Source organism: Haemaphysalis longicornis, unplaced genomic scaffold (genome assembly GCF_048455015.1).
Source record: "Haemaphysalis longicornis isolate Haplotype H1 unplaced genomic scaffold, Haemaphysalis longicornis Haplotype H1 scaffold_1, whole genome shotgun sequence".
In the NCBI taxonomy this organism is placed as follows: Eukaryota; Metazoa; Arthropoda; class Arachnida; order Ixodida; family Ixodidae; genus Haemaphysalis; species Haemaphysalis longicornis.
Genome location: NW_027526203.1, coordinates 441,882,518 through 441,902,098, shown reverse-complemented (window position 1 = coordinate 441,902,098; position 19,581 = coordinate 441,882,518). Strand labels below are relative to the sequence as shown.

Sequence of the window (19,581 nt, the reverse complement as noted above, 5' to 3'; positions counted from 1 at the left end):
CAGTTTTCAATCCTCGGAACCGGTTCGAAACTGTTTCTTCGATTCGTTCCGGTTCGGGTTCAGTTCCAAAATGGCGGAAAAAATACGGGTTCGGTTCGGTTCTGGTTTTCGATTCGGTTCCGGTAAGACACCCCGCAAAAGAGCAAGGGAAATTGTTGCTCTCTTTGCTGTGGTTTTCGCACATACCCACTTAGAATATTGGCCAGGATGGAAAGCATTGCGGGTCTAGTGTGCCCATTTTGTGAAACTATGATCTGGAAACAAAATTTGGATGAAGGAAAAGCGCACAATTGGTAGTATGAGAATTGGTAGAAAAAAAGGTAGCATTATGTGAGAAGTCGGGAGAAAGAGAAGCCTTTGTACTGCGCAAATAAACTCGGGGAAAGCATCAAACAGTTTAGGAACCTGGACTCAGACACGTAGGTGTGGATGGCTGTAAGCAAAAATGCTCTATCATTTCATGTTCATCACAAAGACCACAATGATTGGAGGAGGTGAGACCAGCCCGATGCATATAAAAATTGAGCTGTGGAAGTCTACGATGATTAGAGTAACCTCGTATTAGCGAGATGCGCTGAAGCGAGAGCTCCACGAATGTCAAATGGACGCATTTTTCAAAGTGATAACACCCTTATGCAACCTCGCCAGACGTGGATATTGACGCAACCTCGCTTCGGCCAGGATAGATGCGACTAGCCAGACGCCAATCGGAGGGCATCCATGATTTATTGTAGGGTTTAACGCACCGACGCAACCCAGGCGATGAGGCGCTCCGTAGTGTAGGGCTCCGGCTTAATTTTGACCACCTTGGGATCTTTAACGTGCGCCGAAATCTTGTACACGGGCTTTTCGCCTCCATTAGAAAAGCGGCCACGGCGGCCGGGAATCGAACCCACGTCCTTGCGCTCAGCAGCACAACGCCTTAGTCTCTGAGCCACCGCGGCGGGTACAGGGCCATCCAACGATGACCTCTCCATAGGTTAGATCGCTACTTCGAAAACCATAATCCCTTATGACCTGGGACCCATATGAGGCGGATGTCTCATTAAGTAGGAAGGCGCCAGAAAAAACAATACGTGCGAAGAAGTGCTCAGTTTTAACAGCGCAGCTGTTGTTTCTGGCGGTAATGTCTGCGGCGTCATCAGAACTCTCCGGGTCATGGAGGAAAGAAAAGGTTAGGAGGAGCCCTGACGTCACATTTGTTGAAGCCGAGTCCCGCCATGACTTGAGCCCACTGAGCCCAGCACCCTATCCCATCATCCTTTGCTGTCTCCCATGGCGTCGCCCTGCCCTCCCGCTTCGAAGCGAAAACAGCTTCGTCGCTAATTCCTCGGTGCGATGTCATGTTCTGCTGTTGATTTCGCCTTCAATTTGCCCATTCTAACCCTCGCCCAAAGTTTCAATAAAAAAACGGCCTTCATTTTTGAGGTAGAAGGACGATTAGCCTGGCAAAGTAGCGTTTGTCGTCGTCATCGCAACAGGCTCGCGGTATGACGAACGCAGACGACGGGAGCATTGTTTGGGGTCGTACAGCACTGCAGTCTTTGCGCGCTACGTCTCAGCAGCGATAAATTTCACTTCACTTCACAACGAAGAAACACAAAGTGAGCAAAGAACGAACTGCGGCTCTCGCCAACGCGGCTCGCTCTGCCGCTCCGCCGATCTCGCGACGCGACGTAAGCGCCGCTGCGGCCGGGGTACGAGTTGAGGCCGCCTCCGACGGCGGAGTTTTCAAACTGGCCTAATCTAAAAACGTTTGTCGTAGCGACTGCGCTGGTTTGCAAGCGTAGCGAGGCAGCCACATACCAAGCGCCTTAAAAATTTGTCCGTTCTATTCGCCCAAATTTGGCCGCCGCAGTTGTAAACAAGTAAGCAACATTGTCCATGGGCTCAAGAAAAATGGCGTCACTTCCTCCACACTTATCGCAATGCATTGGGATGCTAGGGGCCTCTCCTGAGTATTCTTTCCTCCATGGCTTGGAGAAAGTTTGCTTGGCATGAATGAAACTCATAATCTTGACAGATACGAGGACGTGAGCTCCGGGTTGGGTCATGGGGCATAATTACAGTGTAATTCTAGTACACCATAGCATAGTGCACGCCATCGACCACAAGGTCACCAGCGAGTACTTACAACTAGAATTGACAAAGGACACGGTGTACGTGGAGTGAGTATCTGCACAAGCAAAATCGCATCCTGGAAGAAATGTATAAGCGCTTTTACTTTCATTTAGTTTTTTATTTCATCGTCGATGCGAAAACTATGCTTCTATGCCCCTATTCGTGCAATCGCAGCGTCAGAAATTTAACAGGTTGGCTGTACCCTTTCCCGGTTTAATGACGCGATTTCGTCCTTCCATCACATGAAGCATGAGATTCTGTTTTCCGATAAGGAACTGACTACAGTGACAGGGCCCGTCGCTTTAAAATCTGCACTACAGTGACGGGGCCCCGTCACTTTAACAGAATCACTACAGTGACGGGGCCCCCTCAATATAACAAAATGAGAACCAGCCGATTAGCCGCCATTTCTCGTTCTGGGATTTGGTGCAGTGGTTCTGCCGGGCAGCTCCAGCGGACACGTGGAGCGGTCGCTGCTGGCCAAGCTGCACGCGGTGGCCTCTCGCGGCTGCACTGTGAAGCTACACTGGCTGCCGGCCCACATGGGCATCCCGGGCAATGAGGCGGCCGACGCTCTGGCCAAGGGTGCCCACCAGCTATACCCCCGCCTCCCAGGACGTGACGGCGTTTGACGCCACACGCCAAATCCTGGCCCGAATGGCCCTGACCAGACACCCAGACCCCCGAGTAGTTTCTGGCCAGGCCCCGCCTGTTCTGCCAGGGCGCCTCACCAGGGATGTCCGGAGCCTGCTGCTCCGGATGCGCCTCAACTGTTGCGAGGTGGCGGCCCTGCTGCACCACCAAGGACAACGCGCCTCCCCCGCCTGTGCCGACTGCCCCGAACCCGAGACGCTGGAGCACCTGCTCCTGTCCTGCCCCGAGCACGCAGCACACAGAGCAGTGCTGCAAGCTGCACTCCAGCGTCTCGGACGGCCCAGACACAACCTGCAGGACCTGCTGTTCCCGACGGGTCCTGCCAGCTCCCGACGTCAAGTGTTCAGCCACCTCCTGGCATTCCTCGAGGCCACTGGACTAACCCAGCGCCTGTAGCTGAGGCTACTGAACAAACACTCGCGCCGAACACTCGTGCCGCTGTCGCCTATGTAATTCCCCTCCCCCCTCTTTTTTTTTCTTCTCTCTCTCTCTCTCTTTTCTTCCTGTCTTTCTCTTTCACACCTTTTCTCATCATCATCACCAGTCTATCTACGCCCACTGCAGGACAAAGGCCTCTCCCATTATTCTCCAATTACCTCGGTCCTGTGCCAACTGTGACCAATTTATCCCCGCAAACTTCTTGATCTCATCTGCCCATCTAACTTTCTGCCGCCCCCTGCAACGCTTGCCTTCTCTAGGGATCCACTCTGTTACCCTTAATGACCAGCGGTTATCTTGCCTTCGCGTTACATGCCCTGCCCACGTCCATTTCTTCTTCTTAATTTCTACTGATATGTCTTTAACACCAGTTTGCTCCCTGACCCACTCCGCTCTCTTCTTGTCCCTTAATGTTACACCTATCATTTTCCGCTCCATTGCCCGCTGAGTCGTTCTCAATTTAAGTTGAACCCTCTTAGTGAGCCTCCAAGTTTCTGCCCCGTAGGTGAGTACCGGTAAGATGCAGCTGTCATACACTTTCTTCTTCAGCGACAATGGTAGTCTACTATTCATTACCTGAGAATGTCTGCCATATGCACCCCACCCCATTCTGATCCTTCTAATTATCTCTGCCTCATGGTTGGGATCTGGGGTCACAACTTGGCCTAAGTAGATATATTCGCTTACCACTTGCACTGCATCGCCACCTATCTCAAACCGCTGTGCTGTCCCGAGGTTATTGATCATTACTTTAGTTTTCTGCATATTAATTTTCAGGCCCACGGTTTTACTCTGTTCGCCCAGTTCGGAAAGCATGCTTTGCAATTCGTCCCCCGAGTTACTTAGCAAGGCAACGTCATCAGCAAATCTGACGTTACTGAGGTATTCTCCATTAACCCTTACTCCCACCTGTTCCCAATCCAATATTCTGAATACTTCTTGTAAACATGCTGGGAATAACATTGGAGAGATTGTGTCTCCTTGTCTGACACCCTTCCTTATAGGTATTTTACTGCTCTCCCTTTTCTATTCCTTTTGTACACCTCTTTTCTACACCTTTTCTATTCCACCCCTAACCTCCTCCCAAGTCTTTTATCCCCTCTTCCCCTCCCCACCGCACTGGGTTGTATGCAGGTGAGCTCCATACTGAGCTCAATAATATCCCCAGTGCACTTTCCTTTCCTTTCTTCCACCAAATCACTTCTCTCTCACTACGGGCGTTGTAGTCCGTAGTTCGAACCTCGCACCGTGTTTTTTTTTTGTGTGTGCGTGCGTGCGTGCGTGCGTGCGTGTGCGTGTGCGTGTGTGTGCGTGTGTGTGTGTGTGTGTGTGTGTGTGTGTCCGTCCGTCCGTCCGCGTGGTTAGCGTTTTGTAACAGCTAAAAATTCACGCGGTCAGAGCAGTCGGTCTTGGTTTTTTAAGTGCGAATAAGCGACCCCAAACCATCCACCGGCGGCGTCGGCGGCGTCGGCGTCCGCAGTGCTCCTCTATATTTAAAAAAGAAACAGCATCCGGCGCCAGGTTTCGATCCGAGGACTTTGCGGCCGCAGCGCGACGCTCTACCGACTAAGCCACGGACGCCACGCTGATATCAGTGTGAGTAACGCGCCTTATATCTTTAACGCATTCAAACTACGTCGTCAGCGGCGTGCGTTGGCGACTCAGCGGCGTTATAGCGGCTTGATAACTGCGTGGTGTACACGTGATACTACAAACCCGATGGAAGAGATGGAAGAGAAGGCGGCGAGGCGGTGGGCTGCGGGGGCCGAGCGCAAGCGCCGCAAGCGGGCCGACAACCGTGCATTCGCACTTTCACATTCTCCCCCTCGGGGAAATGCGGGGGAATTTTATGTTACTCAAGCGGCCGAACCGCTCCCGCTCACTGGAGCCAAGGCCGACGTAGCCATCGCCAGTTACGCCCGATCTCCTGTAATTATTACCAGTGATTAATAATTAACAGTGACTCTGGCTAGTCAGTGAGCGGAAGCGGTTTGGCCGGTTAGGTAAAAATCAAGACCGACTGCTCTCGCTGAAATATTGTGAAGCGGGCGTCGGGTGGCGGCTTGGAGATCCGTTCGGATAGAGCTAAAGTTAGTCCGACCATCTGTAATTATTAATAATGATTAATAATTATCAGTGATTCTGGCTAGTCAGTGAGCGGTAGCGGTTTGGCCAAATGGGTAAAAATCAAAAGAGACTGCTCTCAACGCGAGTTGAGAGCAGTCTCTCAACTCGCGTTGAGAGCGCCGTCACTGTAGTGCAGATTTTAAAGCGACGGGCCCCGTCACTGTAGTCAGTACCTTTATATCTTGCTCCGTGGTCAGTACCTTCCGATAAAGAGCAAGCGACAAGGGAAAGGAGGACAATTTTCACGCGGAACTTGGCGGTCACTTTGAGGACTACAGTCGCAATCCTGGCCTTGTTTCTACCTGTGGCATTATTGCTTCTTCCACAAATACAGATTTGTTAAGAACAACATCCCGGAAAATGATAACACCAGCAAAGATTTACTCTCAGGTATGTCACATCTTTAGCGCTCATATTCGTGAGCCGTTCCATTTGGTATTCATGATCTTCTAGTTGTACTACGTTGTGCACACAATGGATACCGGCATGCGTTGTCCTACTTCCTGCCCGTTGCGGTTACATTTGCTGCCCTCGATGTCCCGTTCTAGACGCTACGCCTGAACCCGTTCAGTGAATACCGGGGAATAGATTCAGTGCCTGAGGCGATGAATACGTGAATACAGACTCAGTGTACGCTACTCACGTTATTTGCACCGCGCTTTCACAGTAAATTTCCCGGAGCAGCATAATGAAGTCAGTCAATAATTCCTCACGTTCACATTTATACTCCACTGCCTAATTCCTCTTGCCCAAGTGAGGACCAAAATCAGCACCAGTCATACTAAAAAAAAGCCCAAACAAGTGAAAGCAAACGTGGCGGACTAGGCTAGCCGAGTGTGGGCAGGCAGCAGGCCGAAATGCATGTACAGCCGGCAGTGAACAGAATACCGTTGGCGCATATGAAATATATTCCCCGTAAGGCATCGCGTTAAATTATAGAAAACGGTAAATTAGGGAAGCTCGCATTTGCAAACCAAATGCACGCTCTTTGGTCCAACGTACTCAAGATCACACATGCCACTTGCGGACATATATTTAATATTTTATAAGCAGGAAGCTTTTACCAGAAGGAAATTGTTGCAGACGTGGATTTGAACGGCATTTTTTCACCCAGCTTCACATTTGCGTTTCCAAGCTGTGCATTAAGTTTCCTCACCACTCCGAGGCAACAAAAACCTCCATGCCCTTGCACTGCTCAGAGCCCTTGTCTCTATGCGCGCCCCTAAAGTAACGCTGCTCTTTGTCTCTCCTGCGAAAACAAGGACGTTTAGTAATAGCGGCTGCATTCTGAATCCCTGTTTACAGCAACAGTGAGTTACGGCTGTGGCGTGGCCCTATCTGCCCCCGGTGCCGGCGCGGTCGTTGGCGGCGCTGCTACTCAAACCTAGGGGCCTTAGTGAAATCTAGGGGGCTTGGTGGGGGAGACGAGAGAGCGCAACCCAGTGACGCCATCCTGTTCTCCTATTCTGTCCTATTCGCCCCCTCCACTCCCAATCATAGTGTGACGGCTCATACCGGTCCGATCGGCCCTTATAGGAAACTCGTGGCGTACAATATGCGCATATTTGGAGCCGACGCGGACAGAGGCTCGCATTGTGAAGCCACCAACCAATCATTTCATTCAGGGCCTGAGTAGTCCTGTCGTTAAGACCACACCTGAATCCAAGCGATTGGACTACTCCCTTACGTGGCTTGAGTGGAACAGTCGCTAAGTGGAACTGGATTCCAGCGGATACAAAGGCGGTGGTCTGCGGACTCCACGAGGACGATATAAAATCGCCGGCCGGAGGCAGCAGAGGCGGAACGACAGAGGTCAGCTGCTGAGACGAGTGAGGGGGTAGTGGGAAAAAAGAAACAAAACTGTTAAAACAACAGGCCGACGGGAGGAACGGGGAGAGCGACCACGGTAGCGGACAAGACGGCTCGCACGAAGAACTGCGCACAGGACGGGGGGCCCAGTTGGGTATCAGATCCTGGGCGTCGTTCGGGAGCAGTGTCTGCAAACTCGCCTCCACACCTTGCGAACGTACAGCCCTCGTTCGCGCCCGCACCGCCCCAGGGAGTCGAGGCCTGATAGTGCTATAGGCGAACGTACGTCAAGGAGCTGCTTCTCGAGCGCCTGCTTGATAAGCAGCAGCTTGTCACCGGGCTGAGGAATCTGGTGCCCAGGTCTGTCCTGTGGACTATTGCCACAGTGTGTGTCGGCCGCCGGAGAACGGGATGTTAATACATATCCGCAAGCATTGTGGGCATGTGGTAGGGCTCAGCTGAAAAGAAGAAGACACTTGGCACGGTGGGGTTTCGAGGAGTCGTTGGAGGTAGAGGAAGAGAAGTTCGTGCTGTAGCCAACACGGAGCTCGGTTCTCCGTAAATACTTGCGTTAAATACACCTTCATTTTTACGTATTCCTCTCCGTAACATCTTGGTGCGGTTACCGGACATCCCCTCTTTCTCGTCTCGACTTTCTCGTCCCTCCTCCATCACGTATCTCCGCAGCGGACGTCTTATTGATCCTTCCAGCATGGCTCCGCCCAGCGTGTTGGCGACTCTGCTGGTCGTCGTGTCTCAGCCTCGCAAGCCTGGTTTCTTAACAGGCACTGACATTGTTGACGTAGAAGACTGGATCAACCTCTACGAGGTCACATTTGCCAACTTCCTTGTTTACTTCAAAGGTACGGCGCTCACGTGGTACGAGATGAATGAAGCCACTCTTACCATTACCAAGTGGGACGTCTGTAAAGCCAGGCTTTTGGAAGCGTTCGGCAAACCCTTCGCCCGTCAGATACGTGCAAAAACAGAACTTACCTCCCATGCCCAAATGTCGACTGAGCCGCACATCTCATACATTCAGGACGTTATGACTGAGCAGGACAAGGTTGGGAATCTGCTCAAAGGAATAGCGGACGACACCTTTCACTTGCTTATATGCAAGGACTGTACGACAGTCGATGCCATCTTGAAAGAATGGCGACGCTTCGAGAAAGCGAAGAGCCGCTGCATCACGCAGCCGTTCCAACGGCGGCGCAACACCGCTGCGACTTCTTCCTGCGAAGCACCATCCCCCCCCCCCCCCTCCCCCCGTTGTTTTCGGCCGCGACTTCTTACCGCGACGCCCTTGAACACACCGTCCAAAAGATGGTACGCCGAGAACTGGAAGCGGCTGCTCCTGCCTAAACTATGCCCCATTCCGTCGACAGCCCTGTTGGAGCCATTTCGCTGATACAATTGTTGTCGTTCGTGATGAAATTACCAACATGGGCCTACAGCCAGTATTCTCTCTGAGTCCTCTCCTGTCCACCCCGTTATGCCCCTCTCTCAGACCATTCCGCTTTAATCTACTGTTCGACGGGTCTTCACCTTGAGCTCCCACTTTCCTCCGACGACCACGCCCCTTCTTCCCTCCGATTACGCTCTGATGACCATATTCGCCCACGGCCTCAACTGCAACTCATGTCCCTCTGTCTTCAAGCGCGCCCGTGTCAGACGGAGACTACGTCGTTGCTCACCCGCAACGTCGTCCTTCCCCACACTGGTGTCACCATGCGGCAGAACCATGTCTTCTTACCTTTTCTGAACTCCGAATTCCACCCCCTAGTTCTTACACAAGGAATGACTGTCTGCCATCTTTGACCGGTCTCCGACTTCCAAATTTCTGCTTTTACCGTAGACCCTATATCCCATCCGTCTACTTCGCCCGCTACATATCCGCCTACCACTAAATTCGATCAGCCCTGACATTATCCCAGATCAGGTCCACCTTCGTGAGCTCTTGGCTTCGTTCAATGACATCTTTGATTTAGAAAATACTATGTTGGGCCGAACTAACCTCGTTACACATCGCATCGACACAGGTGACGCCACCCTCATCCACAGGCGCCTGTACCGCGTGTCTCGCGCTGAACGGGACGTCATCCAAGCCGAAGTTGAAGATTCTCTCAAAGGATATTACTGAGCCTTCGTGCAGCCCCTGGGCCTCACCAGTCGTGCTGGTAAAAAGAAAGACAGCACTTGGCGATTCTGCGTTGATTACCGGCATCTCAATCATACTCTAAAAAAGGTAGCCAAAAGGAAGTCGTCGCTGCAATGACTCTCTTTGACTCTACCAAGACTCTTTTACACTCCACAACTCTTTAAAACCGGGGGGGGGGGGGGGGGGGGGGGTTCACAGGGATTCTTGCACTTTGCAATGGGAGTCACGTATAAAAAGTATTTTTAGCATATATTTATTAGCGAATATTATTTCCAGAGTGCTAGTTAGGTTTGTGGGTACCGTATTGGAAAATTTTGTGGCGCTGATACAGAAACAAAGTGAGAGTACACAGGCGTGTGTCCCCTGGAATTGATCTTGTCTGCGTAAGCGGTACAAAATTTGATTTTCTAGGAATGCACCGCATAAGAAATATAACTTCCGTTTATGAAAAAAAAGGTGGTTGAAACGTCAACTTTTCTCCGATACAAGTGGAAAGCCCACAGTGCAAAGTGCTGAGCTAAGCGAATGTGGCGTTATGATTTTAGTACGTAATTGGGTCATCTGAATGTGCTGCTTCAGAGTTTTTGTTAATCTGGACTTTGGCTGATTGGATTGTGGACTTTGCATTTGCACGTGTCGAAGAAATCTCCGCCTTCCTCCTCGTCCTCCTGCTCCTCCTCCTTGTTCTTATTCGTTATCAGTATGTGCCCTCCCAATGTGTAAAGTTGGCTTTCCTACTTCGCGTTTCATCATCATCATCCTCATTTGGCCTCCCATTGCGTAAAGTTTGCTTTCCTTGTCCGATATTCATCATCAGCATCACTACCATAAGCCCTCCCATTTGAGAAACTTGGCGTTCCTGCAGCGCGTTTGGGCGTAAAAAACGCCATCAGTCAGGCATAGAGAGCTTCGCTTTAATAAGTGAATATGTCGCATCACAAAGCAGTCATCAGCAATGCATAGCACACCTATGGTAGCCAATTTTTTTTATTCTTACAATTGTCAGAAAATATGGGAGAATGGGGATGCCAAAGCGCGCAAATACTACCAAATATTGTAGATTGATTTTACCGACCTGCATTCACTGACCTGCATTTCTCCTTTTATCGTAATCATTACTTATTCAAGTGAGCTGTAGTGAAGCACAACCACGGGTGTTATTAGAGTGGGCGTGTAAGAAGGGTGACCGAAACCTCTTGCAAAAGGTTGATTGATTGTAGGGTTTAACGCGCCGACGCAACGCAGGCGATGAGGCGCGCCGTAGTAGAGGGCTCCGGATTAATTTTGACCACCTGGGGATCTTTAACGAGCGCCGAAATCTCGTATACACGGGCGTTTATGCTTTTCGCCTCCATCAGAAATGCGGCCACCGCGGCCGGGAATCGAACCCGCGACCTCGTGCTCAGCAGCGCAACGCCTTAGCCACTGAGCCACTGCGGCGGTTAGCAAACATTGTAGAATCGCACAGAAACCACATGTAACAATAATACAACATACTGGGTGGGTCTATAGGAAGTAAAGCCTTTACTCTGAACTTTTCCAAGTTGGTGGAATAAGCAGGATTGACATTGCTTCTATTTATGTTTTAAATAGATTGTCTTTTGTTTTACATTAAAAATAGTACGAACTGGTGCACCGGATAATGGTTTGAAAACAGCAATAAAACTATACTTCGTAATATCATCAGCCTATCTACGCCAACTGATGGGCAAAGGCCTCTCCCATAGATCTAAAATGATCCCGGCCCAGTGCTAACTGCGACCAATTTATCGCCGCAAACTTCTTGATCTCATCTGCCCATCTAACTTCCTTCTGCCCCCTGCCGCACTTGCCTTCTCTATAGGGATCTACTCTGTTGCCCTTAATGATCAATGGTTATCTTACCTCCGCATTACATGCCCTACCCACACCCACTTCTTAATTTCTACTAATATGTCCTTAACACCCGTTTGTTCCCTGACCCACTCCGCTCTCTTTTTTCCTATCATCTTCGGTTGCATTGCTCGCTGAGTCGTCCTCCGTTTAAGTTGAACCCTTTTAGTGAGCCTCCAAGTTTCTGCCCCGTAGGTGAGTACCGGTAAGATGCAGCTGTCATACACTTTCTTCTTCAGGGACAATGGTAGGCGGCCATTCATTATCTGAGAATGTCTGCTGTATGCACTCCACCCCATTCTTATCCTTCGAATTATCTCTGCCTCATGGTTGGGATCCGGGGTCACAACTTGGCCTAAGTAGATATTCGATTACCACTCCCACTGCCTCGCCACCTATCTGAAACCGCTGTGCTGTCCCGAGGCTATTGAACATTTCTCTTGTTTTCTGCATATTAATTTTCCGGCCCACGATTCTACTCTGCTTGTCCAGTGCGGTAATCATGCTTTGCAATTCGTCCCCCGAGTTACTTAGCAAGGCAATGTCATCAGCTGAGGCAGTCTCCATTAACCCTTACGCCCACCTGTTCCCAATCAGATGTTCTGAATACCTATTGTAAACATGCTGTGAATAACATAGGAGAGATTGTTTCTCCTTGTCTGACGCCCTTCCATTTTGGTATTTTCTGCTCTTCTTATGGAGGAGGATGGTAGCTGTCTCGTCGGCTGACGAGCGACGATAAAAGCGTACACACCGACCGGTTGCTCGAAATGAACCCCCGTCCCCGATGGCGCGGCGGCGCAGGCGTGGAACCATGCGTGGAACACGATAGCTCACGCGTCATACATCCGGCGGGCTGGTAACGCGAATCTGCCCGAGCAAGCGTAAGAAACGCACCTTCAGCGAGCCGTGAAATGCGAAAATGCGGGTCCACTACAGTAGCTGCGGACACATTGTAGATATCCTCTAGTATTCTTACGTAATGCTCGTCTACACATTGTAGATATCCTCTAGTATTCTTACGTAATGCTCGTCTACACCCTGATTCCGCATTGCCTGAATGACTGCTGATGTTTCGACCGAGTCAAACGCTTTCTCATAATCTATGAAAGCTATATATTGGTACGTGGCGGAATAACAGTGAGGCGGCAATGGTCTAATTAGTGTCGCATCATGGCGGCGATGGGAGCAGTCAGTTGATTTCACCCGACCGGACCAACCGTTTCCGCTCACTGACTAGCCAGAGTCACTGTTAATTATCGATAGCGATGCTGGCTAGTCTGTGAGCGGAAGCGACTTGTCTGTTTGGTAAAATCAAGACAGACTGATCCGTTGCAGTTGCGAAACGACACCATCGAGGATTGCGGTACCGGATTGGAGCAGTCTGTCTTAATTTTTACCCAACCGGCCATACCGCTTCCGCTCACTGACTAGCCAGAGTCATTATTAATAATTAACAGTGACTCTGACTAGTCAGTGAGCGGAAGCGTTTGGTAAAAATCAACACGGTCTGCTCCCATCGCCGCCATGATGCGACACTATTTAGACCATTGCCCGGTGAGGCAAACCATGATTGATGAAGCGATGATTTTAATGGGTGTCAGCCATCTTGGCGCGAGCACGGCGCGATGTGCTTCGTCTTCTTCGAAGGTGGACAAACATGGCGGCATGTGTAATTTTCCACTTCTTCGTCTTCTCCGTCCCGGTCGACGCCGCGGTGACGTGAAGGATGTGATGAAGACAAGCGATGCGGCTCAGTGAACAGGGAGGTGCTTGCTGGACGATGATTTCATGGATGATGCCTGGCCAGCTAGCTGTAGCGATGTCCTGAAGGCAGCGAATATGTGTCATGTGTACTCGGAACCACGTCGGACGAGCGGGCGGGGGACACGGCGTCATCGGCTCGTCTCGTCTCGTCTCAACTCGTCGCGGCTGGTGTTCATGGTCTGGTCGTCTGGTCACGGGCGGGGGACGTGGTCGTTCTCATGGAGTGCTGGTCGCGGCGGGGCTGGCGCTGTCCGACATGGCCCGCGTACCGTCGATGCCAAGCAGGTGCGAAGCTGGGGCCAGGATGGGGTGAACCCGCACACTCCACCAAAATGTAACGTGGCGGCAGATGACTGAGCCCGGGCTGGCTGCGCCGCGCACCCATCTTCTTTCTTCTTCCTTGTCGCCATTAGTGGCGAGCCATGCCGGCGCGGGTATTGTCCTGTCTTGTAACAATATATGGGGGTTGACTATACGCCGCGCATTTCTCTATCACCTGACTGATCGTGTGAATATGGTCCATTGCTGAATAGTCTTTACGAAACCCTGCTTGTTTATTAGGTTAACTGAAATCTAAGGTAGCAGAAATTATGTTAGCGATTACCTTGGTAAGTATATACCGTTATACGACTGACAGTAAGCTGATCGGCCTGTAATTTTTCAAGTCCTTCATGTCACCTTTGTTATGGATTAAGATGATGTTCGCGTTCTTCCAATATTCCGTACATTCGCGGTCACTATAGGCATTGCGTATACAAGTTTGCCAGTTTTCTTGTATAATTTTCCCGCCTTCCTTTAAGAGGTCTGCTGCTATCTGATCCTCACAAGGTATTTTGCCCCCTTCCATTTCATTTTCTTTTTCAAAGCCCTCTTTATTTCTTCTGTCGTTACTGGTGGGATGTCTACCTCCTCTAAACTATTTGCTCATTCGGTATTATCCTGGATGTCACGGTTACTGTACAGAACTTGAGAACTCCTCGGCTACTATAACTACTTTATCTCTGTTTGCGATGACAATGTCTTTCTTGTCTTTAAGAGCATACATCTGGTACTTTCCCATGGCCAAGCAACTATGACCAAGAAACTATGGCCTTCTCAGGAACCCTACAAAACAGGTGGAAGAAGACTTGAACGCGTGGCTTGCTTGTAACTAGCTTTTGTGCCTGAACTCTGCTGCCCTGCAATTCAGCCTTTTTCTGCGCAATCTTGTGCCGCCTGCTTTCTTGCACAGCTTGGTTGTCGTTCAACAAAGCCTACTTTACAGTAAAGCATATGCTTAGTCGCCTTTTATCAAGGCCGCAGTAAGTTTAGTGCGTCATGTGCCGCTCGTAATTTTGCACATGAATTATATATTGATATAAAGCATCCCACTTCCGCGCGTTCGGAGCTTTGTGTTCAAACGTCGCGTCAATTCACACCAAGCTGAAACTACCAAAAATCAGGATTAAAGTTTTAGTCATTTAAATCCTCATTTGTATTTGCTTTTAGGCAATAAAAACTATTTCGTATTGAAATAACCCTTTATTTCTACGATTATTGCATGTTGCGCTTAATTATATATTTTCACCTGTGTGCGAGCGTCGTCTCTCAGTGCGCGCTTAAAGGAGCCATGAAGAGAAAACACAAGTTAGGTTCATTCAAAAGATTGCGTCGTTAGAATCATATTGACACCACTTTTAACGTAAACTTCGCTCAAATAAGCTGCATAATTAGGAAAAAAGGGAATGGCCATGCGACCCACTAGCTCATTTCCCGCAACAGAACCTATGACGTTATACCAGACAGCTCTGCGATTGGCGGAGGGCGGCAAAAGCAAACGCAAATTAGGCAGAGCTTTTAAGCTTGCCGAACGAGCTATTTGCGCTTTAATTTAGGGCACATTCTTTTTAAAGCCCTAAGAATGTAAGGACAAACAGTGGAAGTTACGAAAGCACACGTAAACATAGAAGTACCGATGCGTATACTGCTGTTGGTACTGCGCGCACTATGCTTGGTTTAGCTGCACAGGACTGCGGGGCTTTGGGGTTGTTTCAGACGACACTTGCCGATTGACGCAAGCGACGATGTCTCACGTGACCGTATTTGTAGAGCGAGCACCGTGTTTCACGAAACGATTGTCTCCATGAACAAAATACGCCAGGTACAAATACGTTCACAAACAAACCAAAGGCAGAGAACGGCTTGCCGTGGTGTGGTTGCGCCATCTAGGTTCACTAACGGTAAACAAGGGTTTGTATCAAAGGTTTTGTACCTAGGGTTTGTACCAAAACAGATGTTTTTTTTTTTAAAGCTTGCTTTCAAAACGAGCACTAAGATTATAACCGTTAAAAATTTAGACAATGCGAACCGATCCGATCCACTGTGAGGCAAGTCACTTTAAGCCATTGAGTTTCATACTAATATGGTCCCTATTATTTCTAGGGACCATAATACTAATATGGCGCGAAAGCATCACGGCGAGTTGAGGCATTTTTGACGACTTCGCTTATTACAACTACTACCGGATGGATACGGCGTGACATGGGTATGAAATTTGGTGTGTGCAATTTACTGCACACCGCCTGGAATCGTCTAGTAGAGTTAGTTCTTCAGTTCAGCAAATCGACGGCGTACTACGGTGGGACGCGACGCGAAGCCGGAACGAGGAGTCATCGTATTTTTTCACCTGAGTACTGACCCTGCTCATAACACCGAGTGAAATAGTTGTCTCTGTTAGGTTTGGTGGCACATGCTGAAAAAGTTACGTAAGCTGTGCTTGGTTGCTCACGTAGCGTAAAGCGTGCCCCAACTGAAAACGAGCGATTCATATTCGTTGCTCTCCTCTTCGTTACGCACTAACTTGTCAATCTCGTCCATAGCCTTTAGCGCAGCCTCGTTTTGCCGTGTGTCAAGCTAGTCTCAGCCCATGCAGAAGCTAGTCTCCAGAGCGACTGTTGTGTTCGATGTCCAACGGCTGCGTTTTTCACCGTCGGCCGGAGAAAAACATTTGATCGTTGCGCGGAGCGGTAAACTCCTGTTAGTTTGCAACAGCACGCTATTCAAAAGTGTGCTAAGTTGTTCCCTTTTTCTCGTCCTTTAGTTTTCTAGTTTTCTTCTTTGACGATTCGTGAAATAACAAACCGAGCTACAAAAAAGGCAGTACATGGGGCAGTGTTAATCATTTTCAACCCTTGTCAATTTCTGCTGCAGCAAACAGTTATTCTTAGCACTTTGGTCTGCCCGTAAAGGCGAACTTGTTTTGCCAGTTTGGTGTCGTTTTTATGGGGAAAAGCCATTCTGAATAGCATATTCGCTGGTATTGTCACGTTCGCGCGATATTTGCTGGTAAAAAAATTGGACCGCCAATGCAAAATGATTCTTTTGATGTAGGCATCACAAGAAGCCTAGAGCATGCCACAGAATATAAAATATAACACATGCTGATCAAGCACTCAGTGTGTAATTTCTGTATTTAGTGAGTCGCCTGTTTGCATCCTTAGTATTGCCAGCCAGACATGTTTGTTACTGGCACTACTCGAGTGTGCAGTCAAGTGCTGCACAAGTAGACATGCTTCATCTTCACACAAAAGAATAGGACTGCACGAAAGACTAGGGTGACAGGACAGCGCTCGTCCTGTCACCTACGTCTTTCGCGCAGTGATTGTGTGTCATGAATCAACTAGCCAGCAACTAAGTCCTATTAACTCCTTAATTTTCCCTGTCTTTAGATTTCGTATGTACTGTGTTACAGAGCCATAGACACGTCACCCTGTTAACATCATGTAAGGAGGAGGTGCTTGAGGAGCAATGTGGAACACGGTTCGGGCGGACGCTTATCACGGAACCGGAGGGCTCTGGATCTGGTGACCTGACGAGGACTGGAGATGGGCCCGCAGATCCTGTGTACCAGTGGTTCCTGACATTCGAGCAGGCTCGCAGACGACCGGGCTCGGTTCAACACCTCGCCGCGGTTTGTGGTCACGGCCCAGGATGGATCACCGCACCTGCAACGCAGGGCTTGGTGCTGCCTGTGCTGCCTTGTCCGAGCAGTACTTCCAATCGGGGCCCAATGCTCTGCTGCAACCTGGACCAACGACAACCCGGCCAACGCACATCGCTGAACGACGCCCCTCAAGTCGGTGAGAACATTTACGTTTTTCTTTTCACTTGAACTGGAATCCAAAGACTTCAACATTGGCCCTTGTGTTCTTGTTTTGTGCTGACTTTTCCTTTCACCGTTTACCATTGTAGCATTGTAAATACAACTCATTCTCTTCCCTTTCTCCCAAGTTCCGTGTCCACTTGTCACACTCCTGCAAGGCAAAATGAATCTTCACATCAACAATGAATTTTTCCCGAAAGGTTAGAGAGTCTCAAGCACCAACCACTGGGATGTTTGGCATAGAATGACCCTGCTTTGAAACATCTCACGACAGCAGGTGAAGTTTGTTCTTGCAACACTGCATATTTTGACCGTCGTGGCAGTCTGCAGTGACGTGAAAGGTGCAGGGATGCCTGTGCCATCTTGTACCGTATTTACCCGATTCTAACGCGCACTTTTTTTCCGACAAAATAGGCCGAAAAATCGCATGCGCGTTAGAATCGGATACAAAACCGAAACTGCCGAAACAGCGAAAATTTCGTCCGACCCATCGCCATCGCCATCTCAAGATGACCCCAAAGCTTTTAGCAACGATTTTTCGGACGCAGCAAGCCTAGGCGCCTAGGCCTTTCTATCGGCGTTCACACAAATCGTCAAATCGTTTCACTTGCGCGCTTGATAACAGCAATGGCAGCAGCGGCTCTAAGGCCTTCAAAACGAGCAGTCGGCTGAAGCGTGCACCTCTGGAGAAGCTCTCAGGATGGGCGTGTGAGGCGTGGGCCACGATCCATGGTTGAACGTTCGTTCAGAAGTGTGGAATCTGAACGCACTTGAAGGCACCGAGGCTGAGATGTTGTGGTCAGTGGAGAGCGACGAGGAGTGAGATGAGTGAGATTATTTCGGAAAATAAATCACCCGTTTCTCTCGCATTAGTTTGTCTGGGTCACAAAGTTCCGTGCGCGTTACAATAGGAGGTGCAAGTTTTTTCGTTTTTTTTTGCCAGGAAAATCGGGTGCGCGTTAGAATCGGGGGCGCGTTAGAATCGGGTAAATACGGTACTAGGTTTCAGAGGATGTAAAATTTGCTTGTGCCTAGTTTAGGCTGGCCCTTGAGACTTCGACTTGCTTGTGCCACTTAACTTCTATGTAGAATTGTCATTTGTTGTAACTGCTCCCGCCCTTACTTTTTGCCTTCCCCTTTGGCTCAATCAGACGTGGCTGCTCTTCTTACTCCACAAGTCCTGTGGATGTCCATGGTCATGGTGTACTCCGGCTTTTCACACCTTTGTATTACACTTGTCATTATCTCAGTTCCTCCAGTTCAGTTCATAACCACCACTTCCTGTCCTCTAGAGATTGGAAAAATAATGTTGATTTAAAATTAATTCCAAGTAGCAGTTGACTACTGTAATTGCACAAAGTGATCTTTGCATGTTATAATGCTGTGACAATTTTTAAAAATTGAACCTTGGTGTCACTTTTTTTATTTGCAGGGAGGTTGTGTGAATCCAGTGCTTTACGTCTACACACCGAAGGCTTCACGTAAATTAACCAAGCTTTATATTACTAATTTGGAATTTTCCAGAAACGTGGCAATTAACAATTAAAAGATGGCATAAACTATCACATACCATTTATGCATCTGAAATGGTAATTAAAATAATTAACTTTATAATGAGAGAATATAGCTAAGGAGTTTTGAGTTCATTGTAGAGGCTGACCAGAAACACGTAATGCAGCCGTTTGCAATAAATTATTGTGTGTGTCCTTGATTTCACTATGCTTTGGATAAAATTCAAAACATTTATGACCCATTGTTATCAGCAAATGCATATGAATGATAGTAGCAGTGTACCTGCATTCTTTGTAGTTTATTCAACTGCCATAAACTCTCTTATAGAATAAATTTTTGCAGTTATTTCATATCCAGTGTATTTTGGGCTACTCAACAGCATTGTACACTGGCATTGTCAGTTACAAAGCTAATTTTACCAAATTTTTTAACTAATCAGGTAGGAGAGAGTAAATCCATCTTTAGTGATTGTAATTACTTAGTTTCTAAACAATGCAATATTTCTAATTTTCATCTTTCCTCTAAGTTACATAAGGTGCCTGGCATGTTGTACCGACACATGCCCATACCTATGGAATGATGGAGCTTAGAAGATAGAGAGCAAACAGAGACAAATCTGGAGGAGCAGCCTCAACCCGGGCAGCAACGGTGATCATTGGCATGCCTATGACAGTTGACGAGACAGAAGCAGGGTGTGAGAGGAGATGTAATTTGACAAAAGCGAGTTAGCTAAAGAGAAACCAAGTGTTGCTGCAGGGGCTTTTTAGAAGAGCCAGTTGGGGAAAGGGAAGCCATGTAGCGATGTCGTTGTTGGCAGTTCGGAAAGGGGTTGGGCAGGGCTGGATTGTGACACTGCAGGACTTCGAGTGATGCTTTGGGAGACTTTGGGATAAGAGGGCAGGCGGTACAGGAAGTCCAGTGCTCTTATCATTACATGCCTAGGTAGTGCAATAAAAAGAAAATGAACACGTCCAAGAAC

The 19,581-nt window shown here is 48.8% G+C and overlaps 2 protein-coding genes across 9 annotated transcripts in view; one reads left to right on the top strand and one right to left on the bottom strand.

The window, feature by feature from the left end:
• The window catches only part of LOC144155851 (uncharacterized), a 1,021,707-nt gene that overhangs the window by 272,711 nt on the left and 729,415 nt on the right, over window positions 1-19,581 (bottom strand). The window lies entirely within an intron of this gene.
• The window catches only part of LOC144155846 (uncharacterized), a 75,395-nt gene that overhangs the window by 45,755 nt on the left and 10,059 nt on the right, over window positions 1-19,581 (top strand). For 2 of the 5 annotated variants that reach the window (XM_077687523.1, XM_077687524.1), the window contains exon 2: window positions 16,680-17,067. In XM_077687523.1, coding sequence (XP_077543649.1) covers window positions 16,680-17,067 — 388 coding nt within the window. Of the gene's footprint in view, window positions 1-12,885; window positions 13,235-15,348; window positions 15,474-15,555; window positions 15,619-16,679; window positions 17,068-19,581 lie in introns of those variants that run through there. The other 3 variants (XM_077687522.1, XM_077687525.1, XM_077687526.1) reach the window with 3 other exon arrangements.